General features: G+C 37.7%; 1 protein-coding gene across 5 annotated transcripts in view; it reads left to right on the forward strand.

Moving 5' to 3' along the window:
* GPHN (gephyrin) overlaps nt 1-20,736 on the forward strand; it is a 636,104-nt gene that overhangs the window by 534,572 nt on the left and 80,796 nt on the right. For all 5 annotated transcript variants that reach the window (XM_032623646.1, XM_032623644.1, XM_032623643.1 and 2 more), the window contains 4 exons: nt 7,033-7,088; nt 13,670-13,789; nt 15,318-15,376; nt 16,440-16,593. In XM_032623646.1, the coding sequence (XP_032479537.1) occupies nt 7,033-7,088; nt 13,670-13,789; nt 15,318-15,376; nt 16,440-16,593 (389 nt within the window). The remainder of the gene's footprint in view (nt 1-7,032; nt 7,089-13,669; nt 13,790-15,317; nt 15,377-16,439; nt 16,594-20,736) is intronic.

A 20,736-nucleotide genomic window follows, 5' to 3' on the forward strand; every position in this document is an offset into this window, starting at 1 on the left:
TATGGAATGTATAACAGAGACATAACACATAACAGATAACCATCATGGATATGGTTAAATTTCAAAGTAGGAATGACTGGTTAATTATGATCAACATAATTAAGGCAGCAGAAGTCATCAGTGAACAAAAAGGCATGGTCTTAGTCTTTTCTGTATTATAATACCAACCCCAGGCAGTGTTTTGGTAAAGAATATCCTTGAGGCTATTGTTGTGGCTCTCTACCTCTCTACTTTGTATACCTTCTTCTCTCCACCCCTTCTTCCTTTACTCCCACTCCTTTCTCCCCACTCCCTTTATTCTCCTTGTTTTTCTTCTCCTCTGCCTTTGCCTTAGGCCTTCCAGTAATAACCAGTGGCACCTGTGAGCATTGCTAACCCTCTAGGTGTAAAGAGGTTGCTAACTTGCTCTGGATCACTAAGCATTAGCCAGTATCCTTCAGAAACATGTGGGATAAAACTCCAAACCAGTTGGAGGATCACTTGCTTTAAGGTATGTGGGTTGAAAAATCAAGACAGTAACAAATAGCTAAAGAAATAGGAACAGCTTTTAAAAAATAAAGAATAGAGTATAAAGAAGATAGGAATCAAGTGATGATGATGTAAACTAATAAACCTAAAACTACATTCAGGAGGGAATGAATTTGAATGATGAAAGAAGAGAAAAGAAAATGAAAGTAGCATTTACCAGTTAGAAGCAATACAATAGTTTTATTCGTATTTTTGAGGAGTTATTTCTCCCTTCACACTGATTAAGCCAACCATCTTCTTGATGCATTCACACGCTCCTATAGAGATGTGGGTGCCCATTGTCTCACAATTGCTTCTTAGATGTTAATAAAGGTAAAAATATCTCAGCATACCAAATTCACTCTCTTGAAAATGTTCAATTTGAAAGGCTTATCACTTCAGAATTAGTTTGGGGATTATTTAAGAAAAGGGAAAATTATAAACAAGCCAGTAATTATTTTGAGAACCATGTGCAACAAACAATTCTGGAAAATTATATTAAGAGAAATCCTTGCCATTTAGGTTAAGTAAATATTAAAGCTTTTTCTTTTATACATTCTGATTAAATACATGCTTATGGAAAATACAGAAAATCAAAAAGAACATTTTAACCCATTATCTCACTGTCTAGCTACTATTAACATTTTGTTGTACTTCCTTCCAGTGTGTTAAAATGCATACTAAAATTCGGTATAACCTTTTTGATTTTGCGCTAGTTCTTATTCTGTCACAAAAGTAATGTTTTAGAGTTTCTGTTTTGTCCATTTAAATCCTGTTTGGCCATAGCTGGTTTTCCAACTCATTTGACAGCCAGTGGCCTTCCACTGTAGGACACTTTGGATGAAAAAGAAAGCCTTATGATATAGGAGTATTACTCATGTGAGCAGAGAGATAATTTTGAATAATTAATTTAAGTTAATCCCCAAAAGCTTAAAATAATGTATTTAAGGAAATAATATATCTTTTCCCAATACTAACAATATGTGGGCATTTTTCTCCTGGAAGATGATGGTAAAGAATATAAAATGCCTTCTCATTCATCTGTTCTACTCCTTGCTCCCTGCTTTCCAGGCAGCAGATTTAAAATTCCAAACAACTCACCTGATTTAATCCCTCAGTATAACTGCAGCAAGTATTAATCCTGTCGTGCTAGTCTTGTCACCTACCCTTGCCACCACTCCAAACTCGTTCTACAATGTTAATTTTAGTATACACATAAATATCAATACTATTACCCTGTTGCCTATCATCCAGTCTTAGACAGTTTGGTTCTATAATTAGAGATAAACAGAATATTAGTCCTTCTGCCTTATTCCTCTATTGAAGAATAGAGGTGCCTAGGACCTCTGAAAGTTATGCTATCTATGGCCTCTGTTTATTCAGTCCTAACATGGAAACGATGAGGCTTTTGTTATTGAAAATAAGTGAATAGCTATAAAGGATTTCAAGAGATTTAAAGAGAGCTCCCACATGGCTGGAAAATGAAAATGAGGGATAATTCTAGGGCAAATGGCTTGAGGATGATCATTTTCTATACATTGACACAATGAATAGTTATCTAATGGTGTCAATTTTATATCAAATGATATAATCAGAAATCTTCAAATAAAGACTAAAAGTGTTTTCTGGACATTAAAAAGGTGGAAGTGGGAGCAGTTTCAGGGTCTAGCATTAAGCATTATACAGTGCATTTGCTGTTAGGATTTGGTTTATATTGCTTTTATCTCTTCCTTCAAATTAAATTCTACAGTTACAAAACAGAAAAGAAAACTTATTAATAGAAATGCCAGAATTAGTGGGGGGAAAGAGTCTAAGCCTTTACAGAAATCCTTGGAATCCATCCATCTTTTCTAATGGCGTACTGTGGCTTACTTAAGTTCTTTCCAAGCTTTAGCTTCATCTGCCACTGTACCTCCACTTCTGCCCCCTCCCACCCAAGCTGGTAGAATTCATCTTGAAAATGGCAACTTTTCTTTTACCTGTCTGTTTAATAGATGTTTTAAAATAAATATCAGTAAGTTAGGTAGATTGATCGTTACTTTTCTGTCTTTATAATAAATAGTTAGCCTTGGTGTTGATGTAAAATCAGGACTTCTGTTGTAGTTCACTAATTTTTTATTTCTTAAGTTTTCTCTTCGTCTGAATTTGTCTGTATTCCGTTCAATCTTACAGTGCTGTGCTCCTCAGAAAGGGTAGTCCAAGAACCAGCTGCATGAGCATCAGCTTGTTAGAAATGTAGAACCTCAGGGCCTGTCCCAGACCTACTGAATCAGAATCTGTATTTTAAGATCTCCAGGTGATTTCTATGCACATTAAGGGTTGAGAAGCACTGTTATAAGGGAAATGGTAAAAATGACTCCTCCGTTGATACCTGGGACTTTCTGTAATGTTGGTTGACTGAGCCTTCCTTATCTAGCATGTTTCCCAGGTGGAAATTTTCAGGGCAAAGTGGAGAACACAGTTAAAGTGAGATATATTCTCTCCCCAGTCAGTGTACCTTCCTTGGCAACAAAGCATCTTGCTTCTTAGAATCACTTAAAGGCTCTTTCAGTTGTTGGCCTCCCTGACACTCTATATCAACCTTGCCCCGGATTATCTCTAGCCACTCATTATATAATGACATTTGCTTGGAGCATTCGTGCAGAACACTGATATGAGCATTTTGAGTGTATGTATATTTGCATGTTTGGGGAACAGGAGACAAGAGGAAGACTGAGAGCAGAGGGTTTCAAAAAAGAAATAAAGGAAGTGATCCCTACCTACCACACATTTATAAAATTATTTAAGAAAATTTACAAAGCCCAATACTAATGTGTATAAGACAGTTTACAAACTTCCCACCTAAGTATTCTGGAAGTGCCAAATTGATTTCTTTGTTTTATCAAATATTTACTGAGCATCAGTGATGAACTAGGCACTATGCTAGACATAATCTAAGTTATATAGAATTAAGCAGAGCAGTCTTTCTGAACATTCTAAAGATGGTGAATGTTGACTCGTATTTTGAAGAAAACAATATACACGAACCAGCAGAAAATGGAAGGCATTCAAAATACAGCATTTTGCAGTGGAAAATATTATTTATTGTTCATTCATGCATGCATCTTTCTACAAAGATTCTTAGGAGGCACACTCATTCGTTTCTTGGACTTCCGAATACTTCGTATGTTGAACATTTATTGAATACCTGTTATTCGGCAGGTACTAGGAATTTCCCTGAGACAGGTAAGCAAATGGTTACAAATACATTAGGAAGTCGTAATTAGAGTTATTTCAGGAATACACTGTGGAAACAAAAGAAGAAGTAGGTGACTCTTGAGAGAAAGGAAGTCAGATATGACTTCCTAGAGAAGGTGACACTTGAGCTGAGTCTTAAAAGCTAAGAAGTCTTTAACCAGAAGGCAGGGAGAAGAAAAGGACACTCCAAGCAGTGAGAGTAGCATATGTTATGGAGCTGAAATATGAGTCATCTTGGTATTCTCAGGTACTCCTGAGAGTAGCTAGACTATAGGATAGAGGGAGGACGTGAACCAGAGCCTTTACACATACTGTTTTCTTTAGGTGAATATCTATAGATGAAGCATTTTCATTTCCTCTCTGTCTCTCTCCCTCTCCCTCCATCTCTCCCTCTCTCCCCATCTCTCCCTCTTCCCCCCACCCCATCTCTCCCTCTCCTTTTCCCTCTCCCTCTGCCCCATCCCCATATATTTTTGCCTACTTAGCTCTTCCTCATCCTTCATATTCAAATCATAAATGCTTTTATCAGGGTGTCTTTCCCTGACCCTCCAGTGTAGTTCAGGTACTTTCAATGTATGCTCTCATAAAACCGTGTTCCTTTCCTTTAGAATGGTTTTCTTAATTTGTATTTATATACAAATTTATATGTTTGTTAATGTGACTATTTGATTAATATCTATCTCCCTCACATCGGTGGCTTTAAGAGTTTTGTTTTCACCACACCCATAGAAAGACACACATTAATACATTAGACATCACAAACCAATGATATACACATACATATATAACATATACAATGCATATAAATATATATGCATGCATATATATAAACAAAAATAAGTTTCTTGACACAATTTTCACCTTTACCATGTGTGACGAGATATATTTTCTGTTCTTTTTCTTTACAAGATGATTTTACAGCCCACCTCTGTTTGTGATCTAGAGTTTGAAAAACATTGCAACAGACTGACACTGCATTAGAATAGAAACAATATCTAGTTTTACTCTCTACTCTGTCCCAGCATCTAATATAACACTAAGAGCACAGAAGACCTCAGTAGAAATTTAGTGAATGAATGAAAGGAATAAAAAGCCTTAAAAGGTATTATTTTTAAAGTATGGTTATTCCCATTTTTATCAACAAGCAAACGGAAGGTTAGAGAAAGTTTTAGTAATTTGCTGAAAGTCCTGAGGCTAATAATAGGCAGAACCAGGATTCAGATTCAGCTTTTACTCTAAAACCATGCTAATTTTCCCTTGAGCAAGTAAAAAGAGAAGACATCTAGGTTGCTTATGGGAGGTGGAAAGCTGGTAATATCTCTAGCAGAGAAATAATCAAAACTAAGTTTATTCAGTTTTGAGATGCAGTTAGTACAGAACTCTGAAAGATAATTGACTTTTTAATTTTCTACAGTAAGAAAATTATGATTAACTTTAAAATACTGCAGAAATAAGTGTGGGGGCAGATGAAACAAAATTGGTAAAATGTTGATAACTGTTGAAGCAGTGATTTCTATGTCTGTTTTAAATTGTTTCATTAAAAAAAAAAAGAGGAAAGAAAAAAGAACCCATGAAAGCAGCATAAGAATACCATTGCAAGAAAACTACAGTATTCTCTTTCTTACAAGTGAACACTGAAAATACAACAGCATTCCAAAAAAACACCAGAAAGCCAAGAGTTTATTAACTGAGACAATGTCTAAAAAGCACAAGATACAACATCTAGTAAGTAGAAGACACCCAATGTTAATTTTTGTTCCTCTTCACATCAGGTTAACCAAAGCCAGCTGTGCAAAATAGTGACTTATTATAAACGGTATTGTATATATAAGGCTTCAGAAAAAATACTACTTTGTAGTCACATAAAGAAACAATAATTTTTTAAAAAAATAAATGTAATCAGGCTACATGGATTCTCTTATATCTGGCTTTCTTTCTTTCTTTTTAAAATTTATTTATTTATTTTTGGCTGCTTTGGGTCTTTGTTGCTGTGTGTGGGCTTTTCTCTAGTTGCAACGAGCGGGGGCTACTCTTCCTTGCGGTGCATAGGCTCCTCATTGCAGTGGCTTCTCTTGTTGCCGAGCACAGGCTCTAGGCGTGCGGGCTTCAGTAGTTGTGGCTCGTGGGCTTCAGTAGTTGTGGCTCACGGGCTCCAGAGCACAGACTCAGTAGTTATGGCGCACTGGGCTTAGCCGCTCCACAGTATGTGGGCTCTTCCTGGACCAGGGATCGAACCTGCATCCCCTACATTGGCAGGTGGATTCTTAACCATTGCGCCACCAGGGAAGTCCAAGAAACAATAAATTTTATATATCCTTTCTAAAAGAGGGAAAATACTTTTAATTATTTATCAACATGACTGCAAATATGATTAAAATATTCATATAAATAGTGTTATCTTTGCTGTGTATGTGCCCCCAAACCCTTGCTGTATGCTGATTACAAGGAGATAATGGTCATGATCATGAAACTCATTAGGTATGCATTGCCTTGCCAATAGTATTGGTCTGAAATCCAATTGTATGTGAAGAAAACTCTTTTGAATACATTTATCTCCAGGAATATTTTTTCATCCAGCCATTACTATACTGTATATAGAAAAAATTGGATGAGAAGTCTTTTCCGTCTCAACTCTGAAAGTGTTTCTTCCAATTAAAAATAAACAGTCAATGGGAATTGTGATGCAGCACTGCCTGTGTATTTTGATTTAGAAACAGAATTTTGATCCATCATAAAAAAAAAATACTGTATTGGAAATTCAGAGACTGGGGTTTTAGTCCTAGCTCTACCACTAGCCAGAACTTGTTAAAGGTACTGAACCTTTTCTACCTGAGTTTCTTCATTCTGTAACTCATTTCCTTCAAGTGTCAAATGAAGAAAAGAATATATGTTCTTCCTACTTCACTTGCTACTTCATACATATGTCTCCATGAGTGTGTACACACATATAACACATACATACCCATTTATTTAGGACGATAGGCTAAAAGAACTTCCTATTAAAAAGTGCAAGAGTGGAAATTATGGAACAACAAGAAAACTATCTCCAGAGACACCAAGAAAAGGCACAATCTGGACCACTTCTGTTGGTTCTTGTGAGTTGTGGATACCGAAGATCAAACTAGTAATAACAAAGCCCTTTTCTAAACTAGGAGATCAGAAAAGTATTCCACTTTCCTGAAGCCTTATCTGATCATTTGAGTCAAGTTTTAGAATTCCAACACTAGGTTCTTATTCTTTGCTATAGGTCCATTCTGATGATTGTTCTTGGTTCTGTTCATCTCACAGCTGCCGATGGCCCAGGAGATCGTTTCATCATTGGGGAATCCCAAGCTGGTGAACAGGTGAGATTCATAAGCCTGAAAGGCCCTAAAGATTTTAGTTTCATGGACTTAGGGCTTCTAATTCTAGACTTCTGCCATTGTTGTAATGGAAATCTTAGAGAAGGATTAGACAGGTTATCAAAGAGATGAAAGGATGGTTCCCATGAGAAAGAACCAAATGAATTATTTCTTAACTGAAAGAATCTGCATCTATTAATATACAGCATGATGTTACTGGTATGTCTCAGATGACATGCCGCACAAGCATTTTCCAGCCCTGTGATTGGATGAATCTTTCTTCTGGTATAAACATTAATGTTTGAATAGAGCTAAAATTTCTAAGTGGTCTTTGCAGAGTTTTCCCGGACTCGTGTTACATACAGGGAAATTTAGAAGAAGCAGATTATTTAATCTGTCTAGCTAATCATTTTGATTAATTTTTCTCATCAGGGAGCTAACCAGAGAACAGGTATTTCTTAATAGAAACGAAGCACTGATGGGCCATGGTCGAAGTACAACAGAAGTCCTCTTAATTAATGCTTTGGATACCAGTAATTGGTCATTTAATTGGAAATAAGTTACAAGTGGGAAATTATCTTTTACTTTTAAAATAAATGTAAATGTAACTTAAATAAATGAACATTTATTTGTCAGTAATTTGATGGAGAGCTAGGCTTTTTTTTTTTTTTTTTTTTGCAGTACGCGGGCCTCTCACTGTTGTGGCCTCTCTCGTTGCGGAGCACAGGCTCCGGACGCGCAGGCTCAGTGGCCATGGCTCACGGGCCCAGTCGCTCCGCGGCATGTGGAATCTTCCCGGACCGGGGCACGAACCCGCGTCCTCTGCATTGGCAGGTGGACTCTCAACCACTGCGCCACCAGGGAAGCCCTAAGGCTTTTCTTTTAATAAGTATCTGCTATTTGAACTTCTCTTATACCCAAAAGGCATTATATGTGATTTCAAGTTTTAGTTTCTTTAAAGTGGAAAAAAGGGCTTCCCTGGTGGCGCAGTGGTTGAGAGTCCGCCTGCCGATGCAGGGGACGCGGGTTCGTGCCCCGGTCCGGGAAGATCCCACATGCCGCGAAGCGGCTAGGCCCGTGAGCCTTGGCCGCTGAGCCTGCGCGTCCGGAGCCTGTGCTCCGCAACGGGAGAGGCCACAGCAGTGAGAGGCCCGCGTACCTCAAAAAAAAGAGGCCCGCGTACCGCAAAAAAAAAAAAAAAAAAAAAAGTGGAAAAAAATTTAAGGCCTTTGCAAAGTATCTAAGTATAGAATCCTTCTAGATTTTTATTATATTTTTATAATTTCTTTTACAGTTGCTTCACCCATACCTAATTTGACATCAGTTCTTTTTAGCAGCCTTTTTTAAATGAGTTTTTCCAAAGGTTTAACTTAATTTTTATAGGAAAAAAATAGCTCCTTTTACACTCATATATCATTGGTTTGTGTAATATTTATTTAAATAACTTAATTCAGTAGCAACTATTGCCACAAACAAGTTTGGGAGCAAACTCGGTTGAATCTTAGGTGTACAAGAGAAGAGTCTAACAGTTTCAAACAAGGGTCTGTAGGCATCATTACGTTCAATAGGAAATAGAGAGCATATGTTAATCCAGTGAGTTTTGAAAGTTGGTTAAAAGAGCACCTTCCTTATTGACTAGAGGCAAAGGGAAAACCAACGCACTTTTCTCTTCTGCTACCACCGAACACTCATAAGGATTATATAAAAATAAAGGAGGGGGGCTTCCCTGGTGGTGCAATGGTTGAGAGTCCGCCTGCTGATGCAGGGGACGCGGGTTCGTGACCCGGTCTGGGAAGATCCCACATGCCGCGGAGCGGCTGGGCCCTTGAGCCATGGCCGCTGAGCCTGTGCGTCCGGAGCCTATGCTCTGCAGTGGGAGAGGGCACAACAGTGAGAGGCCCGCGTACTGCAATAAATAAATAAAATAAAGGAGGAAATAAATAAATAAATAGGGCAGTTTGAGCAAAAGCTATATCCCACGCCTTAGCATGTACTCCCATATGTGCTAAAAATAGAGAGGGGTTGAGGAAGTATATAGGAGAAGGATGGTGCCAATGGTGGTAACCCTAGCTGCCTCACCTCTACATCCAAGCATTGAGGAGTACTGTGTACAGGTCTCTGAAGCTAAGCCTGACACTGTAGTAATTAGATCCTTGTCCATGCTGTGCACAGGCTGGTTTTGCTCTTCATGACTGTTCTCCTGACAAAAAGAACAACTAGACCTAGGTCGTTTTTTTATAAATAACTTGCATTATGACCTCATAACTTACTTGACCTCTTGGTATGTGTATCCATCAGCAATGGACATACAAAGCATCCATTTTTTTTTAACAAAGCCCCAAAATATCAATTATTCAAGGAGTACTTCTCTGATCTTCAACTGAGTCTATCCAATATTTATCAAACATACCTACTGTTTGTACCAAGAAGCACTGTGCTAGGTTCTAGGAATATAAAATAGATTAATACATGATTACTACTCTTAATAGTTTACATATAGTGGAGGAGACAGAGTATAAACAACTAAATATAATACAATATATTAAGTGTTAAACTAATGCTCTCAGTCATGTGCTATGGAGCACAATAGAGAGGTTGAGCATTTTGTCCTAGAAGGGCTAGGCAGATGACATTGGAGCTGGGCCTAAGAGAGTTTTACAAAAACAGAAACAGAAATGAAAAAGGAACATTCCAAGCAGAAAGAACAGTATAAGTCAAGACCCAGTGGTGTTTGAAAAATTACATGGTATTAGGAAATTGCAAATCGTTTGTGGTAGTTACTGCCTAGAATACTTAGGCATAGGTAGCAGATTGTTAAGAGCCTTATGGACCCCTAAACTTTATTTACTAGTTAAGACTTCCAACTGATAACAAGGAGCCCAAGAAAAGTTGTGAAATTAAAAAATTGCCAACTTCTTGTAAGTTTTCATAAAATTTTGATGGGAAAAAAGGTCAAAACTATATAAGAAAACAGGGTTTTTCCTCAAGTTACCTGTGATGTACTTTATCTATAACTGATGTATCATACACATACACTCTTTACAGCAATCTCAGGGATCTTGCAAGAGCCAAATTGCTCACTTATTTAAAGTAAATACACTTGAGCACTAGGGGACCATTGCATACACTGAGACAGTTATTTACAACATGGTTTATTGGTGTACCAAAATACTTAACCTTAAATCACTTATAGTTTGGTCCTATTGGTTAACATTGGACAGTTTCAGTTGTGTAATTATGAAGTGCTATCATTGGACAAAGTTCAAAAAATCCAACTCAATATCTCTATTAAGGAAAAATCAAGATTTTTATAGTTTTTACTTTCTATAAAGTATATAAGGTACCTATATCAATAAAAATTTAAAAAAGAGTTGGTAGTCTTAACAATCTAAAGGAAGTACTTTATTGCTAGAGTTTTTCCAGTTGATTCAATTCAATTGCAGGTTATATGTCTACTCTAAGTAGATATATAAATGTCTTTATATATCCAGTAATATCTTTTACATTAGATTTAATATAAGTGAGCTGGTGGGAATCCTTCACCTACCATTTAGAATTACTGGTTTTGGAGAGGAGCCAAATTTTTTATTTAGCGGCCACACAGAAACACTTCTTTAAAGTTGGTTTAAGCCAAGAAGCAGAGAAAATTACAGGTATAGCCACAGTAAAGCTTGAAGTAAATTTACATAATATGGTTCATTGAATCAGACTAAATTGAGGGAGGGCTCCAGGCTAACACACATCAGCTTAAGAAGCAACTACCCTGAAACTCACTTTGGGAATCACTTTCTGCCTTAGCCAGAAAGGCACTTTCAGGGGAAAAAAAGGACTTCTTTAGACCTACATTAAATATTTTTATTGCACAGTCTCAGAAGATAGTTTTGACATTAGCACCTCTACTAAAAAACACATATATCAAAACAATGCTTTTCATCAAAAATCACTGCACTGCAAAATGGTCATGTTTAGTGAATTAAGAGATGCACCAGATAATAAGTAGTATCTGGGGTTGAAAAAAAATTAATGCATTGAGGAATTCCCCAGTAGCGCAGTGCTTAAGAATCCACCTGCCAATGCAGGGGACACGGGTTCGAGCCCTGGTCCAGGGAGATCCCACATGCCGCAGAGCAACTAAGCCCGCGCCCCACAACTACTGAGCCTGCACTCTAGAGCCTGCTAGCCACAACTACTGAGCCCGCGTGCTGCAACTACTGAAGCCTACATGCCTAGAGCCCGTGCTCCACAACAAGAGAAGCCACTGCAATGAGAAGCCCACGAACCGCAACAAAGACGCAATGCAGCCAAAACTAAAAATTTTTAAAAATTAATGCATTGGGCCCTAGGCTTTTTTTTTTAATTCTATGCATTATCTTGGTAGAAAATTACAGTAGAATGTAACAATTCCAAATAAGCCTGAAATGTGTTTTGTTTTGTTTTGTTTTGTTTTTATTGCGGTACGCGGGCCTCTTACTGTTGCGGCTTCTCCCATTGCGGAGCACAGGCTCCGGACGCGCAGGCTCAGCGGCCATGGCTCACGGGCCCAGCCGCTCTGCGGCATGTGGGACCTTCCCGGACCGGGGCATGAACTCGTGTACCCTGCATCGGCAGGCGGACTCTCAACCACTGCACCACCAGGGAAGCCCTGAAGTGTCTTTTTGTCAAATAACATGATAAGGGGATATAAAGTATGTAGTTCAATGCCAGATTTGATCCCAAGAACCTTTCTCCAGTGACTTGTGGGAGAAAATCAGTGAGAACACCGGAGTTGTAAGCCAAGGAGGATTACATGGTTCATGTAGTTGTTGTGGTAATGAGACCATGCATACTTATTCATTCATTCTGGAAATATTTATTGACTACCAACTTTGTGCCAGACACTTTCTAGGCTTTGGGATGATAGAGCAATAAATGTGTCTGGAAAGAGGGTGATTAAAGATTAATGAAATGACTCTACCCAAGATATAGACAGGATTAGGGGAAACTAACAAAGGAATGTGAAGCACTCAGGTACTAGCAACAGGGAGATTTCATTACCTCCTCTAGGTTTGAAGGGGCAAAGGGAGAGAGTAGTACCTAGACCTGGGAGATTGATAGCTATGGGAGAGGTCCACCTAATAGGAGCTGTGGCATCAGTAGTAGAAATGGCATACCCATCACCAAACTGCAGCCCAGCAGGGAAAGGGCAAGGGGAATAAAAATTGTACTTCTCTCTCTCTCCTACCCTCTGATCTCTTGTTGGCCCCTCCCATTGGCTGAACCTAACCAGAAGCCAGAGTGATGGGAACCTGGTTGAAACAGTCCATAGAGGTTGGCCTTATGGGCCACAGCACAGGAAAATGACGATGCGATCTAGAGAGGCAAACAGAAAATGAAAATTTCTGTCTTTATAAGGCTTATATTCTGGAATATAATAATGCACCTAACACTGCCTAGCATAGATTGAGTATTCAGTAAATATTAGCTATTGATGGTATTGTTTACAGCAATAACATTATGGAAATAAGCTTTTTAAGGCTTTTCTAACAAATAAATTTCCAGTTTTACTTTGATTGTACATCTAGTGGAAGGGTATTTTTCCTTAATCATGCCCTAATATTTTTTAATGTGGTAAAAAATGTATAACATAAAAAGTACCATCTTAACCATTTTTAAGTGTACAGTTCAGTAGTGTTAAGAATATTTACGTGTTGTAACCTAAAATTTTAAATACCTAAGAAGCAGATGTCTTTGGAAAGATATCATTTTTATTGGGGAATTAATGTTATCTCAGAATTTTCTTTTTGGGGAAATTTAAAGCATTCCTTTTCCCAAATCTGACCTAAATCATGACCCATGACAAGTGACTCTTCTGAGGCCAGATCAAACCTATTAGATGGAGCTGACAGAAATATGATTTTTCCTGTGCTGGGAGGAAGTGTGCAAGGTAGGTCCTGTAGTCAGTCTCCCATACCATTCATATGAGAGCTCAAACAATAAAAATCTTGGATATAATATTTAACCCAAATCATTACAGACACTGGAATCATTTTTAAATGATTTATTTACATTTGTTAGACTTTTATTATTAGTTGCAAGGTGAACTAATATATTTTATAAAGATTTTCAAGAGTAATAATTAAAATAATTTTTCTGGCTTGCCTTTATTTAACTAAAACGTTGGTTAATAAAATACTACATTTCTCAAACATCAGAACTTCAGTAAATGATCAACATGATGGTTTTTCATAATTGTCATTCATAAAATCATATTACATGGTATTTTTTTAAAGACTGTAAAATCACTTTACATATATTAAGAAAATTCACAATGAGTGAGAGACAGTAGTGGCAAATATAAGTGGTAGTTCTTCCAAAGGAAAGTAGGGCACCAAGAAAGACATCTAATTAAGTCATTACTTAAGTCAAACGAAAGCCTCTTTGGTGTAAGTATATTTGTTTGTGACTTTTATTACATTTTCCCAAAATGAATAAGACTGTAAGATTTTCCTTTTATGGTTTGTTTCAAAAACTGTCACATCTCCTGCAGACTTTTCCTTTGCAGCAGTAAAGTAAATCAACTCTTTCTTGCATGTTTGTATTTCCAGCCGACTCAGACAGTAATGCCAGGACAAGTCATGCGGGTTACAACAGGTGCTCCAATCCCCTGTGGTGCTGATGCAGTAGTACAAGTGGAAGATACTGAACTGATCAGGGAATCTGATGATGTATGTCATTACCAGGTCTTATGGCTCCATTCCTATGGCAGTATTATAAGTCATGCCTATTTTCTGCAATGTTTATGAGATTAGCCCAATTTTTTTGGTTATGTTAGAACCTTACATTGTAGTGTATAGTAAATAAGGAACTGCCTTAGGCTTGAAAACCTTTTGTTATAGTAGATGTTTTTATGATCATTACTGTGATTACAGCAGAATTTGAGCCACATTTGAGCCAAGAAATTTCATATGCAAGCAAGGAAAGAAACTACCTCAAGATAGAAGAGCAGAGATATTAACTGTTGACTTATCATCTAGCTGAGAAACTTGTTCATCAAGACTAGCTTCTGATAAAATGTGAAGGAGATCTTAATAGAGAAGAATTTAACAAAGAACACTTGGGCAAGTTCTTGAATATTACACTAAGCCAAGCATTTAAACCAAATGATCCTTTCAGCTCTGGTTTTCTATAATTCAGGAAAATCTGTGCCGCCAAATTACAGTCTGGAAACATTAAATTTATGTCAGTTCCCCCTCTATTGCCTAAAATAAAGGACTCTGTTCTAAGTAGGCCTTTATCTCACTGAAACTAGTGGCAGTTATTGAAACCAGAGGATCAGTCACTAATAAAAGAATAATTTCAACTGATGCTTTAATGACTGGCTATCTTACTTGTTTTGAGAAGTTTAAGATATCTTGTATTTTTAAAGTTAGAATTAATAACAAATATATATTCTCCTCGGCTGGGTATATAGTAAAATTTGGCCATGCTGAGACACACCCTCTTTTCTTAATTTGGGGATTTTCTCTTTAATCACCTTCCCACAGGTAAGTCTTATAAAATTCAACTCTTAGCACACAGATCACATTGCCCTGCTGTTAAAACTGTCCAACAGATTTATTGGCATCAGTGAAGCCAGCAGAGCATTGAAATCCAGAACACATGCCTCCACAGACTCTGCCAGATGACAAGACACAGTTCCAGTGTCACAATGTTATTCACAGTCCATAAATGTAAAAATGATGATCACCATTAATTTATAGAAATCTACTACCAGATAAACTATAAGTCCTTCACTGAAATTTCTGCAAGTATTTCAGAAATACCTGCAGGTATATATGCAAGGAACCTTGGCATAGTATTGAACCCATGATTTAGAAGAGACAGGTTATCTCCATGCATATTCACTGTATCTATTAGGGTAGCCATCTTTTTTTTTTTTCCTAAAGAACGCTGCTTACAAAGTAAGAGTCAGTATTTGAATTGGTACATTTTTTAAAAGCATGAGAATCAGTGAAAATGTTTGTTTGTTTATTTATTCATTCATTCATTCCTTGGCATCAAAGCTGATTTTTCAGGAACGTGTGGTAGAAATTCATCATGTTCAAAGGGTTTAGCAAAGGCTTTTCTGTTCCTCTATATTTTTATATATTCTGGGCCTATCTGATGATGAAAGCATCTGAGTAGCTAAATTCTATTGTTCAAAATTCAGTTAGATTATTCTGTTTGAAATTACATGATTTGCTCTTATTATAGGGCACTGAGGAGCTTGAAGTACGAATTCTGGTGCAAGCTCGGCCAGGCCAAGATATCAGGTAAGTTCATAACATATAGAATGTATAGCCAACTTTTGTTTCTGCCATGATCATGAACTCAGGAGAGCATGGCTATTATAAATTCACAGCTCAATCAGTTAACCATTAGCTTTCAGGGCTTTTAACAAGTAGCAAAATTAATTTTCTGAATTCTGTATCCCATGTGTGCCCTCCCTACTTTTTTGTAAAGTTGGTAAAGGCAAATGAAATATTCAAAAGCAACACGAGAAGGAGGCAAAGTCATGAGCCTACATAATCCACAGTTAATCCTCCTCCTAGATAATCCAGAATTACCCATCCCTACCCCTTGGTAATCCAGAATTTGATATTAACACAGATACTTTCAGAGTTGAGTATTTATATAATTAGCTGAAAGCCTCTCCTCTATTGACTGCCAATAATAATGGAATAATGTACTACTGCTTATATACAAAGATGAGACTACTGTCTTACCATAAGTAGTGTATATTTGTCAAATGATTTTTCTTACAATTGAATATGTTTGCCCTGATTCTCTTAATGCTAATTTGCTCAACGTTTTGTAACAAAGCTATACTTCTCCAGTTCCTGTGGCGTCAGGCCAAGAGTGAATGGACCTATGCAGCCACAGAACTGGACCAGCCTAAGTGGTCTAAATGGAAATTATCTCCATGACTGTAACATTAGCATTATTCTCCTCACCACAAAGCTAACAAGCTGTGGACATGGCATTAGATATTTTCATATAAATGCTTGCCTTACATCAGAGAAAGATTGCAATTGGTGTTTTGGACTATAATGTGATACAAAACAATTTATAAAATAACTTTCAAACATGAAGTAACATATTCCTGTTTAACAGCAATAGATACAAATCTATTTCTGTCTTCTGTTATGTGATTTAATTTTTTTAATTAAAAAAGCATAGAGTTTTTAGAATCTCTTCGTTTTAGTATTCTGGTCCTGCCTCATCTCTTCACTTTTTCCCCCTTGAGTGTCCTCCTTCTTTAACACTAACGTTTCCCCTGAGTTGAGAAAATACTGTTCTTAGTCATACTGTTTATGGTTCTGCTTTGACTTTCAGACCCATTGGCCATGACATTAAAAGAGGGGAATGTGTTTTGGCCAAAGGAACCCACATGGGCCCCTCAGAGATTGGTCTTCTGGCAACTGTAGGTGTCACAGAGGTTGAAGTTAATAAGTTTCCAGTGGTTGCAGTCATGTCAACAGGGAATGAGGTAAGGAAAAAAAGCGGAGGGGGGTGACAGCAGGGGAAAGATGGTGGGTAGTGGGGCTTTCAGATGAAAGTATTTCTGACATTCTGTGTTCTGTGTTATAAATAGAACATTAAGGATTATAGATCTTACCACATTTCTATAACAAGGAAATAATAAATTGGCCTCAGGATAGTTCAAGTACAGAAAATGAAAAGGAAGAACTAGAAATTACATATTAAGAAATGTTCCCTTCCATTTACTAAAATGAAATATTACAACCAATGACCTTCCACACACTCAGTACATATAAACAAAGAATGTTGACTGCTAGCTGTAGGTATTCAACTGTGCAAACCAAGTACTTAGTCTGTTGGGACAATCAATTGTGCATACCCTGCTGCTGAGATGATGGGCCACCTCTGTGTGGGAAATAATTCAACGAACTAGGACACCATGGCTAGCCCCTTTTCTTGCTAAACATTCCATGTGATCTTTAATCACCAGGAAGGATTTGAAAATCAGAGGGTTTTTTTTTCTCTAAAGATGGCACCTCTAGTAGCATGCTATTCAGAATGTGTCAAAATGTCATTTCAGCCCTGATTTAGGAAGGGGAATTTAGTCAGTCTTTTTATGAGAACTCTTGAAAAACTTCCTGTTCCCTGTATGCTTAAGTTATACAAAACTTCAATTGGAAGCTGTAAGGTCAAACTGGGAATATTGAAAAGTGAATCCGCTGGAAATTCAAAGCCTAAAAGCAGAATCAAACTATTGAGATTTTTTTAAGTAATTCCTTTAGATCTTATACTATTTTTAAACAGATTAACAAGATTTTGTTTTTTTTTTTTCTCTTTTAACCTCTAAAAAGAGGTTGCTACCATTATTTTTAATTTCCTAGAGTCTTGGAGATGGATGTTTTCAAGGGTCTATTACCGTTCTAGCTCTTTTGGAAAAGGCAAAAGAAAAGAATGTTTTGTTTTGCTAATGGAGAGGTAAATCAGAATTCTAGATTTGCTTACTTCCCAGTATAGGTGTGCTAGTCATTCCCAAAAACTATTGACTGACCCAAAATAAACATTCTTTTTAATTGATCTACAAAGTGATGATTCTAATATCCCTAGGACGAACTGATACTATGTTCAGCATCAGAAAGAAATTTCTGTTAAACTGGTTGACTTAATGATCTATTCTTATTTGAGATTTATTTATATGCTTTGTGCATCTAAGTGACTTCATGGGGTTTAAGAAAGCTAAGTACAATGAGCAAACTAATAGACGACTAGTTATTAGGCAGCTTTGTTTAAGCTACATTTATTGTGTTCTTCCTAATGACTTTGTAGGCCTGGATTAATATTATCAGTTATCCCCCAGAGTACATTGGTAGTATTTTTTAAGCTATCTTTTTTTTTTTTTGCGGTATGCGGGCCTCTCACTGTTGTGGCCTCTCCTGTTGCAGAGCACAGGCTCTGGACGCGCAGGCTCAGTGGCCATGGCTCACGGGCCTAGCCGCTCCATGGCATGTGGGACCTTCCCGGACTGGGGCACGAACCTGTGTCCCCTGCATCGGCAGGCGGACTCTCAACCACTGTGCCACCAGGGAAGCCCCTAAGCTATCTTTTATACCCTTTATTAAAACTATTTACTAGTAGTAGGGAAAAGTGACGGGGTGAGAATAGAGATGGTACATACATGGTAGAATCTAAAGAAGATTTTGTAGTCCTAGTTCCCTGCCCCCATAGATTTGATTGTCCTTAGAGAAGCTTTGACAGATTCCCCTGCGTTTTCTGGCCTGCTGTACTTAACATGGTTTTCCAAGGGAATGATGCTTCTAAGTTCCATGATCTCTGGTTCCATGTAGTTTGACATTCCTCCCTACTCCCATCCAAAGTTAGCTATTATTATGACTCTCTATCACCATATAGTTTAGTTCAACAAATGTTTGTTGAATACCTCTATGCCAGACACTATACTGGAAACTAGAGATAAAAGTGATAAATAATGCATAGTATCTCTCCTGAGGCTTGAGATCCTCAGATAGCCAGAAAATAATAAGGAAAAAAAAGTACTCATTTATTTCAGAAAGGCCAAAAGAAATTACATTTGTCTATGAATGTGACAAGTCTATAATTTATTCAGTCACAGCACAAGCTCCCCTTAAGTATTAGTTCTGATTTCCCCTGATATGTATGGCTTCACATACGCCACCTCTTGAATCCAGTGTGGTGTATTGCTAAGCAAAACAGTAACCTTAGCCAACCCAAAGAATGCCATACAAGATGTCTATGTATACTATATTTAAAGCCTGCTCTGTATTTTGTGACTACATGATCTTATTCAGGATGAAGGAATTCTTTTAGAATTGGGAAGGTAGAGTTGTAAACAATAACTAACACAGACCAGCTGTTGTAGACATTTGTTGATTTTGACAAACTATGCAGGTTAAAATTTAGGTAATAGAATACCATTCAGTAATTACTTAATTGTGGTCGTACATTTCCAACCTCATGTATTTGTTCAATATATATTTATTAAGCATCTGTTACACGCTGGAATGCTCACCAGAGGTTCTCTTAACTAAACATCAGACTTAACAATATATGAATATACTGTACCTTGAACCAGCTTACTTAGAAAGATATTGAACAGGAAACTCAGCATCCAGCAGGGGAGCATCATGCTTTCTTCAGTGGGACCAGTCATCTTAGCAGTTCACACAGCCACCCAACAGCTGTTCTCTTTGTTCTTCAAGTGACATTTAAGTGCAAGGGAACAAGAATTCTACTAGGGGAGTATGGGAGCCAGCAACTTAGAAGCACCATCTCCTACATAGGAATCAATATTTCTTATAACAATCTTAGGCAACTTCCAGAGTCCCTACAAGGGATATGCCCAGCTTCAAGTGTCACCACATTCGTGGAAGCCCAAAGCTTGGCTTTCCACTAGGGATTTATAGGTCATCTGTAATTTCTTCCATTCCATATGCAAGTTACTAATCAGAGACCATTTTACCATAGAAGTGTTGCCTGCTAACAAGCTGACATTTTTCTTTATCAAATTTCCAGAGGAACTGAGCTAGAAAGTTAACCCAAGTTCAAATTTGTCCTTAGACATGGTGAAAGCGTTTTATTAAGGCTTTACCCTCACATAAAAGAATGCACTGTCTGCAGAAAATTCGAAAACAGTAATAAAACTAACTACAAGTCATGTTGTTCTTTATTATCACCATGCACTGGCAATCCTAAACAATGTCAGTGACAAAATACTCCTTTCCACTGAGGCAGTCTTCTCTCACAACCCCTCCCCTTTTAGTATGCTACCATACTGATGTCAGGCAGTGTTCTGACTCCTAGAGATACAGCAGCAAGCAGGACAGAGAAAGCCTCTGCTCTTAAAGAATTTATATTCTGATGGGGGGGGCAGGTAGTCAATAAACAAACATATAGTGGTAAATGATATGAATTTTTAAAAAGCCGAGTGAGATAATACAGAATGCTAGCAGAAGAGGTATATGCCAGGTATTATCTATTGAAACTTATTCCACATCAGCCCTTTTGTTCTCTCCCCTATACAATAAAGCTGGAAGCCTGAAAACAGTTTCCCAGACTCTCTTTCCAGCTGTGGTCCAGTTAGGTTTTGCCATTGAGATGCATTAACATGGTATTAGAAGGTGGAAAGAAGGTAGCAGGAGTATATCTCCTCAACTCAGTAACATCACTTTCCTCCAACAGCCCTGGGGACGATGGTGACTGCAGTTACTGATCTTAAGTAATACACGTTTCTTCTTTTGTTTCTCCAACCCTGCCAACACATTTGTAACCAATCCCATGCATTAAATCCTCTCTTCTCCTACCCCCTCCATTTGAAATACCTAGAGGAGTTTTGGTTTTCTTGTCCCGGACCTGACTGGTAGACAGGTAGAGTCCTCTGTTTTACAAAGGCTAATCAGGCCACACTGATGAGGGGAAATTAGAGTGGAAATCTGAAGCCATTGAGGGTATATGCCTCGTGAACAGAACTGTGTTTCAAGCAGAGGGGACAACAAACACTAAAGCCCTGGAGTACATGCTTATCAAGTTTGAGGAACAGCAAGGAGGCCAATGTGGCTGAAGTATAGAGGGAAAGGAGAAAAGTAAAAGGAGATGAGCTTGGAGAGGTAACAGAAACAAG

Source organism: Phocoena sinus, chromosome 2, assembly GCF_008692025.1.
Source record: "Phocoena sinus isolate mPhoSin1 chromosome 2, mPhoSin1.pri, whole genome shotgun sequence".
NCBI lineage: Eukaryota > Metazoa > Chordata > Mammalia > Artiodactyla > Phocoenidae > Phocoena > Phocoena sinus.